This window comes from Chinchilla lanigera, unplaced genomic scaffold (assembly GCF_000276665.1).
Source record: "Chinchilla lanigera isolate Chin_1 unplaced genomic scaffold, ChiLan1.0 scaffold00012, whole genome shotgun sequence".
NCBI lineage: Eukaryota > Metazoa > Chordata > Mammalia > Rodentia > Chinchillidae > Chinchilla > Chinchilla lanigera.
Genome location: NW_004955413.1, coordinates 22,690,380 through 22,705,594, shown reverse-complemented (window position 1 = coordinate 22,705,594; position 15,215 = coordinate 22,690,380). Strand labels below are relative to the sequence as shown.

Here is a 15,215-nt window from a genome sequence, read left to right as displayed (position 1 = left end):
CTCACATCCCATCCATGAAGGAAGGTCAGTGAGTGACCACACAATAAAGCTTGCATGGCTTTTACTGCTCTTTGATTGCACTGGTATTATAATTCCCTGAAGGGCTAGATTTTTCCTCTGTGTGTAAAATAGGCCGATGATAACTGTACATATGGATGGGGTCTGATTCTGCAAGTGAGGAAACTAGGTAAAGGGAAAGTCTGTGGCTTTCATTGGGAAAGTCAGAGGAGGAGCCAAAGCTCAACCAGTTTGATCTTGGTACATTTGACATCTGTGGCCACCATTCTTTGTGTAAGGGCTTTTTGTTTCATTTGTCACTGTTTTCTGTAACCTCCCTTCCCCTGATTCTTCCCTGTTTCACTAGCGTGTCTTTAGCTTAACATCCACACAAACACACAGTGAAGTGCAGGACCTATTGTAGACCCACAGGAGCTCTGGCCCCACCATGTGGATCCTCTCATCAGCAAGGACAGTGGACTAGGCCATCGTTGACAGGTAGAGCATGGTGTCTTGGTGGAACCTTGAAAATGAGCTGCAGACTCAGCTCAGGGCCAAACAGGTCTCTCATCTCCTGGGATGTGAACAGAGGCCATTCCACTGCAGATCCTGACATCTGCTACCAAACACCTCAGCTCAGCTGTTTGCTGACATCAAAGGAGAAGTTACCCAGGATGTCTGCAGCTCCACAGTTGGGGACCTGGAAAAACTCTTAGCTCTACAAGCAGCTTCTGCCCCCTGAGATGGGGATACTGATGCAGTGGGAAAGTGGCTCTGACACTGCTCTGGAGACACCTGGCAGAGAGCGCCACATCCCCCATGGAAGGGGGCGGGTCCATGGCCATGGCACCCAGGGACCCGCTCCGCTCACCCTGCCCAGCCCTGGAGAGGGGGGATCCACTCAGCCAGCTGCACGCTGACTTGGGTGGTCCAGGACAGGTACCTCATCTGTTCCTCTTTTCTCTAGGGACCATGGAAGGGATAACTAACATAAGTGTACCTTTTTAGTCACTTTTGAAGTGTGTTATTCAACAGCTTTCCTTGCATTCACATAGCAGTACCCTCATTGCCACCATCCTTAAAACTCTTTTCAACTTGCAAAACTGTAATCTGCATCCCTTCAATGATAACTTTGATATTTAAAAATGAATTGTGTGGCTCCTGTGAAATCACCCTCTGTCCTTCCCTCATGGAGGGAGTCCTTGCCATGTGACATGGGACCTCTGAAAAGGTCATCAAGTTACCGGGAGAGACCAGCTTTCTAGGACTGACAAGCCCAGGGCTGGTGAGGTGACTGTACCTGTTACACTTTCAGGGTACAGGCCAAACCCAGACACAAACAGTAGGGTCAACAGTTTGTGAACCACCTGATTCAGTATCTCCGGTCAGTTCAGGACACATACAGGAACGAGATGCTGGCCGGACGGACAGCAATCACAGACTGCCCGTGCCTGCAACCCCCTAGGGGGTCCAGGCACAAGTAAAGCACAGATTTGAACCACTGGACCAGCAGCTCTTGGAGCACTCACTCACTCAGCTCAGGGCAAGTGCAGGGAGGGGCTGCACATGCACCCCGGTGAGAGCAGTCCCCGGGGCTTCTGAGTGAGGACCTCCTGTCTGGCTCTCTCCGTGAGTTTCAGCTGGGAACCGTGGCGGTGGGAGTAAAGCACGGACTCGAATCCCGGGACCAGTAGCTCTTGGAGCACATGCTCACTTGGCACAGGGCGAATGCATGGAGGGGCCATCCCCCACCACCCAGCTAGAGCAGCCCCTGGGGCTTCTGAGTGAGGACCTCCTGTCTCGAAAATTGGGGCTTTTAAAGCTAAATGTTGTGTCCACTTCTTCATGCAGAGAGAGGCAGCTGCGGCTCCTGGCTCTGGTACTGAGGAAGTTTCAATAGAACCAAACAGTTATCTTTTTTCTGGGCATACTGGTGGAACAAAGCCTAGCAGACCTAACACTGTATATTTCCTGGCTTCTCTTCTACTCTGCTTATATGTTAGGCTCCTTCTGTGCTTTAGAGGAATGTGGATGAATTGCCCTCACAATTTGGCCAAACGGAATAAATCCATATTTCCATTTTATGGACTTTTCCTTTGGATAGCAGGTATGCAAGCAAATCCAGAGAGTAGCAGCCCAGATTCAGGCCTCTGGCCAGGTGCTCCCAAAATCTGGTGATCACAAGGGATCAGGAGGCCTGTCTAGCTTAAAGAAAGAGTTGTCTCCAGCTAGAGGGCAACCTTTTCTACAGTCCTGCTATCCTCTCCTTCCCAGGAAGGGCTGGGTCTCTTCCTGGAGTCCAGCTTTCTGACCACACACTCCTCAGTCACTTCCCTCCTGTGATCAGAAGCCAAAGGGATAGGCTGTAACTACTTAATAGGTCCCTCTTGCATATCTCTGTCTTCCTGAGAAACCACTCTGAAGATATCACCACGTATTACAGCAGCCATTGATATTTTCCTACTAATCTATCCATAACTGTGTAAAGTTTGTAATGTTCCTATCCTATTTCATAAATGGATGTATGTTTATTATTATGTGTTTCCTACAACAACCATTGAGAATAGTTAATGATTTTTCAATAGGTCACTCATGTATAGCTCTATTTATTTTCTTTAGAAGCCACTTTGAAGATACCAAAGTATAGTACAACAACTCTTGATAATCTCCTACCTCTTTTGTCTGTAACTCACTATTATTTGTCTATTTGTTTTCCTGAGAAACTATTTTGTAGACAATAATATGTAAAATGATAACCATTGATAATTTCCTACCATTTTGTCTGTAATTTGCTAAGTCCCCCCTATTATTATGTTATCCATCTTTTATTCTTTAAAATAAAAAAAAAAACAAAAAAAAACAAAACAGAAGCCAAAGGGAAAAAAGTCTTTGACCTCCTGTTTGGTGATTTTGCCAAAGCTCAATTCCAGACTGTATGCCAGCTGAAATGTGGACATCCAGTCTTAGAGGCACTGCTGGTGCTCCCAGGCGGTCTAATTTCCATCAACCAAGGTGCACATGTCAGTGTTGCTGTTCACAATGGCAGGACTTTGGTCCAGTTCATCTGAAGATTTACCTTTCTCATCCACACGGACCTTGCTGCTCCCCAACACTGGCTGTGAGGGATTCTACCACCTTGGCTGTTATCTTCCCCTCTTCCCACCAGACAATCATTTTATCCAGGGGCCACTGAAGGGAAAGTTCTTATTTATCTTGCCTCAGAGTTGCAAAAGCGCAAGACTGCTTTGAGAAGAAAGCCAAAAAGCACCATGTTCCAGAATGGCAGGGGCCTAGAAAATCTGTTCCTCAGAATTGGATTCAGAGTGCTCAGAAATCCAGGCACTCAGTCTGTAAAGCCAGGAGAGAGGGAAGCCTAGCTACTGTTCCAGCTGGCAGCAGACCCTGGTATTATCCATGTGGTTCTGGTTTTAGATGCATGCAGAATGCAAGAGTTAGGGGGTTAAGAAGGCTTCCACACAGATTTTAGAAGTCCTGGAAGGCCAGGCAGTTTGCCACTGAGAGGACAGTGCATGAAGCTGTGAGGGTGAAGCCAAAGGTGCAGTGGAGATCCCAGAAGTTTAGATAAACAAGGAACATGGCTCATGTGAGGAAAACCACAAGGAGAGAACAGGTCAGGACCAAGAGAGAAGAAATGGGAGCTAGAACCACTAGAAGTGCCTTAGGTGCAGAGCCACCCAGGCTCTTTGGAGTTCACAGCCTGCTACAGATTGCCTCAGATGCTGCAAGTGGAACTACAGAACTTCATGTCTGTCCTGCTGGATTTTGGATTTCTTTTGATTCTATTCCTTTCTATTCCCCTATTTGTAACTTTTCTATTGGAAATGTCTATTTTGGGCCATTGAATTTTGGAAGTGTTTGACTTTCTTTTCATTTGTACAAGGGCTCACAGCTAAGCATTTGCCTTAAATCTCAGAGGAGCCTTTTGACTTCAACTTTTCAGCAACGCTGAAGCTGTTAGGACTCTGGCAATTCTTGGACATGGACTAAATGTCTTTTTGCATAAAGGGATGTGAATGAGTCTTTGGGACCCAGGAGAAGAATGGTATGGGTTGTATGTACATGTCTTCACAAAGCCTCACTCAGTCATAGGGTTTTTTCAGAGGGCTGAATCCAGAGTGTGTGAGGGATTTGTGGTGCAATGCTGGGATCAAGCATGCTGGGATTAAGGGTGAGTGATTGCTTGATCAGTGCACTGACTGCATTGGCACCATCTAATCCTGGGACACTGGATACGATGTAAAGGACAGGAAGAGGCTTGTGTCTTTCTCCCTGGTTGCTTTTGCTGTCTTCCACTGTCACCAAGGGTTGCCGCTGTGCCTTGGAGCCAGAGGAGTATGGCCTGAAACCTCTATGAGCTGTGAGCTAAATAAACCTTTTCCCTTTTAACTTTGAGTGTCCGGTCTTTTGTCTCAGCAAGTAGAAGAAAGTAACTGAGAGAGTTGCAAAATGCTTTTCTTGTATCTCTGTGCTCTCCTGTCCTTGAGTTACAAATAAAGAGCCAGAGAGGTCTCAGTTGCTTGCTGTTTCCCTGAGGCTCTCTATTGCCCAAGAAGTAGCCCCTCCTGGTTCTTGGTGACTGAACATCATCTCAGCTCTGTGTAATCTTCTTTATCCTCTGCGCATTCAGGGTCACACACTGCCCCACCTACCTCGCTTCCAGGGAACTCATGCAGAAAACGTCTGTAAGGCAATAAGCCTGTAAACTGGGTTCTGGGCCTTTGCCTGTCACTGATTCTGGGGCCATCGTTTTGCCTGTGAGTCGGCTCCCTCCTCCAGTCCCCGTGCTCATAAAGGCACACTCTTAAAGGGGCAGCATAGCTCAGCTTCAGTGCTTTGAGTAACATAGCCAGCCAGATTGGTAAACTTGAGAGACAGTAGGAATACACATCCTAGATCAGGCATCTTGAGAACTCCTACAAACCCACAATAACCCCAACCCTGATGATTCATTCACCTGTCTCTTTTGTGGGCCCACACTCTCCTCCGAGTAGGTACTTTTACATATTGCCCCAAACGTCTCTTATACCCCTCTTATACGTGTCTTAAAAATTATTTTTCCTTCATGGAAATCACCAAGCTAGAACCTACCCTGTTGCTGGAATGAGTTGAGATTCCCCGTGTGCACTTTTCAGAACCTCCTCAGACTATATTGAGTGACAATACCAGCAGAGGTACAATTTAACATTAAGAATTGCTTAGGAGTATGAAAAAAGGAATCAGATCAATACTTTAACCTTTAAGAGATGGTAAATAGCAAATCTACTTTAAAACTGCACAATCTTTGTATGCATATATGTTTGTGTACCCATGTGTCTTACATGTTATTTTTATATGTGTATTTACATTGCACCAAGATAATATACATTTAAATGAGCATAATTCAAAAAACAAACACAAATTTCTTTTTACTTGCTAGACTTCCATAAATCTGTTAAATTAGATTTGTGAGAGAAAAAGAAAGGGTTGCTCTCTGCTAGCATATATTTTCCCTGCATTACTAAGCAATCAGAAGTGTATTTTGATGTTTGAAGCATGACATCTATTGTTGCTATGCCTTAAGTAAAACAGTTTTCAGATTCCTTCCTCCAGTGAAAATAATATTTCACAATGTTTATTTTTATTAGTACACGCTTACAATGCACAATGATTGTATACCTCATCAGAGGGGATGCAGAAACCTAAAACATTTTCAATCTTTTCTCATCCTCTTCCCCTCCCCTCTTCCCTTCGTTCATCTCTTGGTCTCCTTCTCTTTTGTAAAAGATCTATCTCCCTGTTTCCTACAATCTATCTTTCATATTTCTCTTTATTATATTTTGGGTTTCTCATATAAAGAAACCATGTGCTATTTAAACTTGCGTGTCTGGTTTATTTCACTTACCATAATGCTCTCAAGGGAAAAGAGATAACCTAAGATACGGACAATACGCATCTAATGTCACAAATCTTGTGGGTATTCTACGAGTGACTGTTTGAAAGAAGTTGTTTAAGTATAAAGAAAATTAAAGGTTATGAATATAGGTGGTACAAGTAAAACACTTCAGTAGTTTGAAATGATGTTAAAAGTCCCAAAACATTTTAAAGTATAAATTCAAGTACTTTTAGCTTCTTCAAATCTACCAGAACTTTTTTTGGAGGCAGTGTCTTACTATGTAGTTCAGACTGGCCTGGACTTACTACACAGCCCAGGCTGGCCTCGAAATCATGGCAATCCTCTGGTCTCAGCCTCCCAAGTGCTGAAATTACAGGCATGGGCCAGCACACCCAGCTTCAGTTTCTTAAATATGTTTCATACATTATTGATTTATGGAAAGAATTTTTGCTGTGCTATGAAGGAATCTGCGATCCTTCTCATTTAGTAAGTTTAAGAGTAGCTATTCTAGAGGGAAAATATGTTTCTAGAGATGAAGACTTTAACCAACTACAATGTCATCTAACAGAAGCCAATAATTTAGAAAAATCTCTTTAAAGAATAAAGTTTAAGATATGTCGTATTGTTCATCATTTCAAGATATCACAAAATGAAGACCTCCCTGTTTCCTATAACCTACCTTTTATTTTAGTCTTCATTTTTATTTTGAGTTTCTCATATTAAAAGAAACTACATGATATTAATCTTGTGTGCATGGTGTTGTCTTAGTTACTTTTCTCTCACTGCTGAGACAAAATACACTACACACAAAATTACAGAAGGAAAGGTGTGTTTAGCTCAGACAGTTTGTAAAGGTTTCAGTCCATAATCAGCTGGTACCAAGGCAGAGTGTTATGGCAGAGGGGCAACCATTCATGGCAGTGGAAGATACCAAAAGCAACAAGAGCAAAAAGGGAAGATTAAGCCTCTTTCCCTTCCCTTATATTGTATGCAGGCTACCTGGCCGCGGGTGGGTGTAGCACTCACATCCCCAATCCAAGCACTAGACAAGGAAATAATCATAAACTCTAGATTCAGCTACCTCAGAAAATCCTGTTCCCCATGACTGCATGAGGCTTTCAGGGGGATATTCAGGTACAAACCATAACAGGTTTATTTCACTTACCATTAATGTCTCAAGGGAAACTAAACAGCCTAAAATATTGACTATGTGTATCTCATGTCTCATCTTTGGTGGGTAAGCTACAACTAATGGCCAGAAATAAGTTGTGAAAGTATAATAAGAGAATACTTTATAAATGCATGTGATACAAATACAGAAATACATTGCTTAAAACTAAGTGAAAATATCAAAACACTTTCAAGTACTCTTAGCTTCTTAAAATCTATCAGAACATATTTGGGTCTATTAAATGTGTTTCATAGATTGTTGCTTTATGAAAACTCTTTGTGATGAACTATCAAGACATGTCTAGAAAAAGAGAAAGAAAAAATGAAATATCTGATCCTTCAATAAGTTTAAGAGCTGCTATTCTGGAGGAACAATATTTTTCTAGAAATGACTTTATTCAACTGCACTGTCATTTATTATAAGCCAATAATTGAAAAAAACAACCATTAAACAATACATCTTAAAATGAATAAGGTCATAGTGTTTATTATTTCAAGATCACGTAAAATGAATAATTAGGATAAGGGCAACTCATTTTTTCCATAGTGAGATTAAACCCAGGGCCTTCACCCTGAGCTATGTCAACAGCCTTTTAGCTAACACTGTGAGACCTTTTGGGAGAAGGTTCACAAGAAAAGGAAATCAGAGAAGGGGTTCACAGGTGAGGCAGTCAGTCAGGGCAGCGAAGGCTCATGTGTCACTATGGGGACCATCCTGACCCAACCACAGGGATCTTGACATGTAACGAATGTGATTCCTCCTGAGTAACCCTTACCTCTTTACCCTCCACAATTTTCCAGCATACCATAGCTACACATAACCGTTAGAGTGGCCTGTGAGACTTTACTCTCAGATCGTAGTAATATCGGTGCCAGAATGTATCTTCTCACGTGTGTGTTGTTTGGCTGAGGTCAGACAAGGTGTATTCGGTCTTGGGTGAAGTTACTTCTGTCCTGACTATTGTGTCAGCACCTCCCTCTGCCCCAAGTAGCGGAATGCACTGGGCTTGCTGCTGCCCTGGACCAGGATTCTGTCTCTTGGTTCCCAATAAAGACTAGACTCTGTACTCCTGGATGTTTTTTTCTTTGGCCTCATGGCAGAATAGAATACAGGAAGGAGAGACACATCTGAGATATCCCTTGTCCAGCAATCCCTTCCCCAAGGGATGAGGACAGTGAGATTCAGAGAGGCAGATTCTCTTCAGGCCTCCCTGGTTTTTCTCCACACACCGCCAGCTTCCTGGTGTGTTCCTCAACTCTGCTGAGCTGGCCAGGTGTGACGAGCTCCACCTCCACCAACTCTACTGTCACCACACCCCATATGCATCACCATCATCAGCACCATGATCACAGTAGCACCCCCAACAACATCGCAAATATCAACACCATCACCATCACCATCATCATCACGGTCATCAGCAACATAATCATCATAAACTCACTGCCTGACTGAGATAAGCATTTATTGACACTGGAAAGAAAGAAACACAAGCCAGGAAGGGTAGATTGCAGTGTTGCTGGGTGTCAGATTGTGTGAAATGTAGGATGGAGTCCTGTTTCTTCTTCCTTATGTAAACAGTTCTAACCGTGCCACTCCCAACTTCTGCTCTTCTGTTTGCCGCAACTTCCCACCGCTTCTTCCTGCAGCTGGCTCTATCCAGGTCACCAGGGAATCCTTATGACAAAAGAAACTCTTTCCTCCTATCTCCCACCCTCTATAGTCACTGCTTCTCCTTTATGTCACTCCCCAGGGCCCTGCCTTCTCTTTAATTCACTTCATCTGCATGAAACCCTCCCTGCTTGGATTCAACCGCAGAAATGCACAGTTCCTGAACACACAGTTGCATAGACTTGATCTCACCCTCTTTTCCCCTCTGCAGCACTTCCTGCCTTTGTCTATGTGCTTGAAATGCACCTGGGCCCTGATCTCTGTGCTGCTTGGGGGCCTCTGTCACTTAGTCAGGTCCACCTGCAAACGCTCATGGATCTGGATGAGCTCCTCCAGCTTCCTCTCCAGATCCTGAGCCCGCTTCCGCAGCTCTGCAGCTGATTCTGTCTCTTTCCCCTCCTGCAAATGCACTGAGTCTTGCACAATGTTGTACACATCCCACAGAAGGAAGACACCTGTCATTGCTCCACCCCTGATCCTGGCACGTTTGGTCATTGCCAGAACAGTGCCTCCAAGGCTTTTCTGTACCTGCTCAACACTTTTGACTGAGATTTTCCCAGTTCTCATGAGGCGTTTGGCATTAGCTAGTAACTGAGGGTTGGACCTGGCCTCCTTAATGGCATGGATGATTTTATCAGTGCCTTGGATGGCTTTCTTACACTTTATGGCTGTAGCAGCAACTTTGGGCCCGACCTTAAACAGAACTTTTAGAATGTCCTTCTGTGCATCCATGCTGGTTGACAGCACATGACTGGCTTCAGCTTGCGCTGACCACTTGTTTCCTTCATCCACAATGGAGGCAGTAACACCAGTCACAGCAGCGGCTGCTCCCAGTCCCATCCCAGTGGCTGACAGCAGCAGACTCCCACCTGCTGTCACAGGTGCCAGAAGAAACCCGAGGATGGTGAAGATGCCAGAGACAGCACCACTAGAACTGGCCACCACGTTGGTGATGGTGCAGTCTTTGTGCACCTTGTCAACCTTCTCTGCGAGGGCATAGAGCTTGGCTATGCCCTCCTGCAGCTCCTTTTTCACATGAGGAAATGCATTCAAGAACCTCTTCCTGGCCTGAAGGATCTTCTCAATCAGAGCCTCATGCATAGCATCTGCCTCCTCCCTGGAATAGTAAAGGTCAGCGGTTAAGAAAGGCAGTTTTTCTGTTTGGAAAATGAGCTCTGTAAGATCTATCCTGCGTACATGGCAGAGTTTCGTTATAATCAAATGAAAGAAATTACACAGATGCACAGAAATTTTCTTTTGGATATCATTATTTCATAAAGGGGCCCATGACTGTACATCATTTTCAGATGCTCTTTAATGGTGATTATTTGATAAAGCACCATCTCATGCAAGGTCAATGCCATGATGAGCAACGTATCTGTGCCGCAGGAACTCTGCAGATAAACACTGAGAATTGGAACAATAGGTTGGAGGGCCTTAGTTCAGACCATCTTAATGCACAGTGAGGATTTAATCTTAATCAGAGGAAAGCCTGCACTTTGCCTTCAGCTACTTGGTTGTGATCTGTAGACCCCTGGAATTTCTGACTGTTAGGAGTGTCAGTGTTTGCTTCGGGAAAAGAGTGGCTGAGCATTCCTACTCCAAAAACATAAATTTTGAAAAAACCTTTGAACACTGACATAAACATGACGCCACAGATAGAAAGTTTCATGCCTGACCCATGAGGTGGGTCACAATCAAATCACAATCATACTGAAAAAATCATATGAAATTACTTACATGGTGTGCGTACAAGGTGTAGAGAAAAATAAATGAGTTCCATGTTTTGTTTGGAGTCACATTCCAAAGCTATTTGTTAATGTATCAGCAAATGTATCAAAATCAGAAAACATCTATCATGGAAAACACTCAGGAATCCCAGGAATTTCTTACATTGGATACCCATCCTTATAATATGATGCGTGACAGGGGGTTGGGAATCAATTCTGACTTCCAGAGAAACTGCAGACTAAGAGATTGACCTCCAGGAGCAGATGGAACCTCCAGGTCAGCCCTAAACTCTGGAAAACAAGGCAGGACCAAAATTTAGTGAGGACCTTCTGACCCTGCTTTCCAGTGGGCTTTGACCTTGGCTTTCCAGTGCATCCAGCGCCTGCTCAGCCACGCGTCAGGGTGATGTTTCCCTCACAGGCTGAGCCTTGCAGCCCAGCATCCCCTTGTGAATTGTCACACATCACATGTGGGAACACTGTGTCCTGCAGAAAATACAAGCTTCATGCTTGACACCTGCCAGATTCTGGCCTCTGAATCCATTTCTATGACAAGTTTTACCCTGAGCCAGTCCCCATGACACATTGTAAGTATGGAATAAACATCTGTAGCAATTCTCTGAGTCCCTTTAATGAACTGTCACACTTGCATGAGGTCTTGGGGAGTTCTTAGATTTTCCAGTTGGTTTTAAAAATAAGGCTGGTCTGGGAGACTGCGCCTTTGGACTCTGCAGTGTGATTCACTCTGAGTAATATGATATAGAAAGTAAACCCTCTGAGGCGAAAGAGATCAAAAGGGTCAGTTGGTCTCCTGCCTGCTCTATTTCAGTGCCTGGTGCCCTTTGCATTTTGAACTGAAGGTCGATGAATCCAGCTGGTGCTAGAAGTGATTGGGAAGGAGGAGACCTGGCCTTTACCTTGGCTGTATTCTCTCTACCTACCCTGCAGCTCATGTACACTCAACCCTTTGACCAGGGCCTTTCTGTTGATGTCCTATGCTGAAATGACACCTTTGGCAGTGACATTTCTCATGGGTTTGTGCAAAGGCCATGTGCAGTGAATTGGGAGACCTTGAGACCCATCTCTGCATCTACAGCCTGAGAACCCTGAAACTGCATATGATAATACAGTAAGTCCCTTCTGTGCTGGGGACTCTCAGTGTCCTCAGACTCACAAACTACACAAAGCTGCCAGCCATTCTACCTGAGGACTCTGTAACAAAGCCACTGCTTCCCGATGGTCAGGGCTACTCTGTGTGAATAGAAGAGGGTCCCAGAGAGCAGAGAACTCCCTGGTGACCAGCAGCACTTGAAGGAGACAACCACCCACCACCACAGCCTGCTGAGCTATCTGCAATGGATCACAACAAGGGCAGGAAACAAGCCCTCGCTGACTGCATCCTCTGCTGGGCCAGGACTCCCCATGCTTGGAGCCTCCAGCACCCGCCTTCTCTTACTCTGTCCAGCCCTGTAACTCCAGGCTTCTTATTACTGCTCCATCTCAGACTCCGTCGGCTCCGTCCTTGTTCCTAGCTCTGACCCTGTCGCAGGTTGCTGTGGGCCTCTGGCAAGCTGTCTTCCCCCTCTGACTCTCAGCTCACTATAGTCTTATCAGATTGAATCTCTGCTCCCACTGAACACATCACAACCCTGGTCTCCCAGGCATCAGCCTGCAGCCCTGCTGCTGATGGTCAGCCAGGGTCCACCCAGCTCTATCCTACTCCACGGTGGGCTCTCTGCATCCTGGCCTAGCATGGTGGTACACACTGGCCCTCTCAGCCCTCAGGAGGCTGAAGCAGGAGGATGGTAAGTTCGATAGCAGCCTAGTAATTATAGGAATTCAAGGGTAGCCTGGAGTATGCAGAACACACTAAGTGTCTTTTGCATAAATACCACAAATAAGTGTCCTGTTGTGTTCGTACAATTCCTCAGATGCAAAGGTAAATGGCCTCAACTAGAACCCCAGAAACACCCTGATGAGGTCTACATTTATACGACTTTATCAAGCAAGTCCTTCTGGGCTCCCATCTGCAAGGAGCAGGCTCGGCCCTGCTCTCTCCCTCCCGCCCTGTCAGTTACCTTCGCTTGAGCCCTGCTGTGTGCCAGCCACATGCTAAACACTTTCATGCGCTATCCTACTTTTCTTATAAGGAGACTCAATCAATGAAGAAACAAAATGAGAACGGGGTAAAATGACCAGCAGAGGCCACATAACGTGCAGTTGGCAGCAGGGAACTGCCTGCTGTGGTGCCCTGTCCCATCACCCTGAGGCCATTCACTGCCAGGGAATGACATGGAGATCATGTCTCCCAGGGACTGTGCGGAGGGGCACCCTGAACGCCAACCGCAGGACCAGCCTGGAGGAGGTGTGTCTGTCCCTGACAGCAGCTGTATCTGGGCAGAATTGCTGGGGCGCCCCATACAGGTGACCTGGTCAAATCAGTCTTCTCCATCAATATCTCCCAGGTGGCATCTTCAGTGAGCAGTTGCTGCAGATCCTCAATGCTCAGTGTGTGCAGGATATGCTCAGCGATGGTCTCTATGAAGCTGTCAGTGTCTGGTGGAGGAGAAAGGAACAGGGTCAATGACAGAGCAGGAGAGTGCAAATGCTTTTGAGTACAGGTGGTTCATATTCATTATGGAGCTGTGGTCACATCAAACACTTTAGATGGAGAAACTAGTGTTAAGGACCAAAATGTGGCCCCCAAACACGTATGTTAAACCCCAGCCCCGGTGGCCAAATGTGGAGATAGGGCTTTAAGGAGGTGTGGCCCCTGAGATCAGATGAGATTGTAAAGTAGACCCCTAATCCGTAGGACTGGTGTCCTTATGAGAACAAATCTCTTTGCTCTTTCTCCTTGTCTTCCTCCTCCTCCTCCTTCTCTGCTTCTTTGGTTCTTTTTTTCTTCTTCTCCTCCTCCCTATTCTCCACCTCTTCCTGCTTCTTCCTCTTCCTCTTCATCTTCTCCTGGTTCTTCTTTTCTCTCCCTCTCCCCATGCTCAGAGAAAGGCCATGTGCACACACAGTGAGAAGACTCCCTCTGCAAACCAGGAAGAGGGCCCTGACTGGAAACAGCCCTGCCCCACCTTCAGCATGGATTCACTTCCAGAACCAGTAGAAAAGAGGCTTCTGTTGTTGAAGCTGCCAGCTTGTGGACCCTGTGGCGGTCCCAGGAGGGGACTAACACACCGGGGAAGCGCCTTCAGCACAGAGCTCGGAAAGTGAACCTCAGCCTGGGGAGTAGGAAACTTCCACGCATGGGGTCACCTACTCCGTGCCCACTGTGTGCCACACAGTGTGTGCCTGTATCTTCCAATGTAGGTTTCAACATCTCAGTGCATTCTGAATTTAATTGATTGTGTTTAGAGCAGCACTTTTAAAAGGAAATAGAATTATCCACGTTAGGTTGTGTTGAGCACAGTGAGATTGTGTGTTGCTTTTGCAAATTATTTATATGACACTACATATACAGTGCCACCTCGGTCCACAAAATTCATTATTTTCTGCAATTCTGGTATCAAACTGAGCTGGACAAGAGCTGTATCAAATCCAGTGGTGAGGTTCAATGTTGACTTGATGGCGAAAATTTGACTCCACTCTTGGGCAGTTCAGTTTGCAACCGGAACCAGGGAGAGAACTGAGCTTGTGAACTGACATAGCACTGTATGTGCTATACTACACATAGTATAGAGAGTAAATATATATATATTCAGAGAGAGAGCAAGGGAGAGAGAAGAGCCTCTTAATCCGTGGGACCTAGATATGTTTAGGGATCCAGAACATTTAATCTTTAAAAAATATTTTTTAAATATTTATTTTAATGAACACATAATAATAGTATTTATCAAGCACAGTGTGATAGTTTAAGGAAAGTTCTACATTATTTCCTCAAACATTTGTCATTTCCTTGAGTTGAGAACATTCTAAATTTTTTCCACTATGTACTTTGATAGAGACAATTAAAAAGAATTTTCAATCCTTTAGAAACAAAACACAGAGCACACGTGGTACTACTTGCTAATCATGATAATCAAATACATTAATGTGTTGACATGGAAACAAATGACTGCCTTAAATGCGATAAACAGTGTAAAGGCTGTAAGTGGTCTCAGGTCAGCAGAGGGCAGAGTTACTGCCTGAGTCACCCAGAAAATGTGTGTGTGCAGGACAGGAGGAAACGGAATTACAGGCGGGGACTGGGTACCAGTGTACGTTGCTGTGTGCTACTGAGACAGACAATAAAATGTTTGCACTGTGTCTGCACAAGAGAGACGTTATTCTTATTTGATAAACAAGTTGAGATCCAGGCAGGTAAAGTGCCTGCATAAAGCCAGGAAGAGGAAAGCTCATCATTTAAATCCAAGTTTAACTGGCCAATTTCTTATAACACTTAGATAAGTTGTGTGTGTAAGTTTTCCTGTGACTTATGCAATGTACTTTAGAATTTACCGGCTGGATTTTTAAAAATATATAAATGTTTGAAGCTATGCACTACTGGGTAAAACTGTGCCGCAAACAGGGTCCTTGTGCTCTGAGCCTGGCAGCGAGGACTTCTTCAGGTGGGCGGGGATGAGGTGGGGCTGGACTCTCCTCTCTGACCCTTGTGATCTCAGGACAAGGACTGAGAGGCTGCCTCTGTGAAAGCACTGACTCCTCCTGGGCCTGCACACGTCCAGCGGGAAACTACAGCAGAGTGGACACTTCCTCATCGCTTCGCACAAGCCCCGCCTGCCCAGTGCTGAGACAACGGCCACCA

The 15,215-nt window shown here is 45.2% G+C and overlaps 1 protein-coding gene across 1 annotated transcript in view; it reads right to left on the bottom strand.

Annotated features, from left to right (window-relative positions):
- Nucleotides 1–8,771: 8,771 nt before the first annotated feature.
- LOC102006896 (apolipoprotein L2-like) overlaps nucleotides 8,772–15,215 on the bottom strand; it is a 19,119-nt gene continuing 12,675 nt past the window's right edge. Inside the window, exons 5-6 of the mRNA XM_013511299.1 lie at nucleotides 12,889–13,015; nucleotides 8,772–9,846 (exon numbers count right to left, since the gene is read on the bottom strand). Coding sequence (XP_013366753.1) covers nucleotides 9,012–9,846; nucleotides 12,889–13,015 — 962 coding nt within the window. The 3' untranslated portion in view covers nucleotides 8,772–9,011. The remainder of the gene's footprint in view (nucleotides 9,847–12,888; nucleotides 13,016–15,215) is intronic.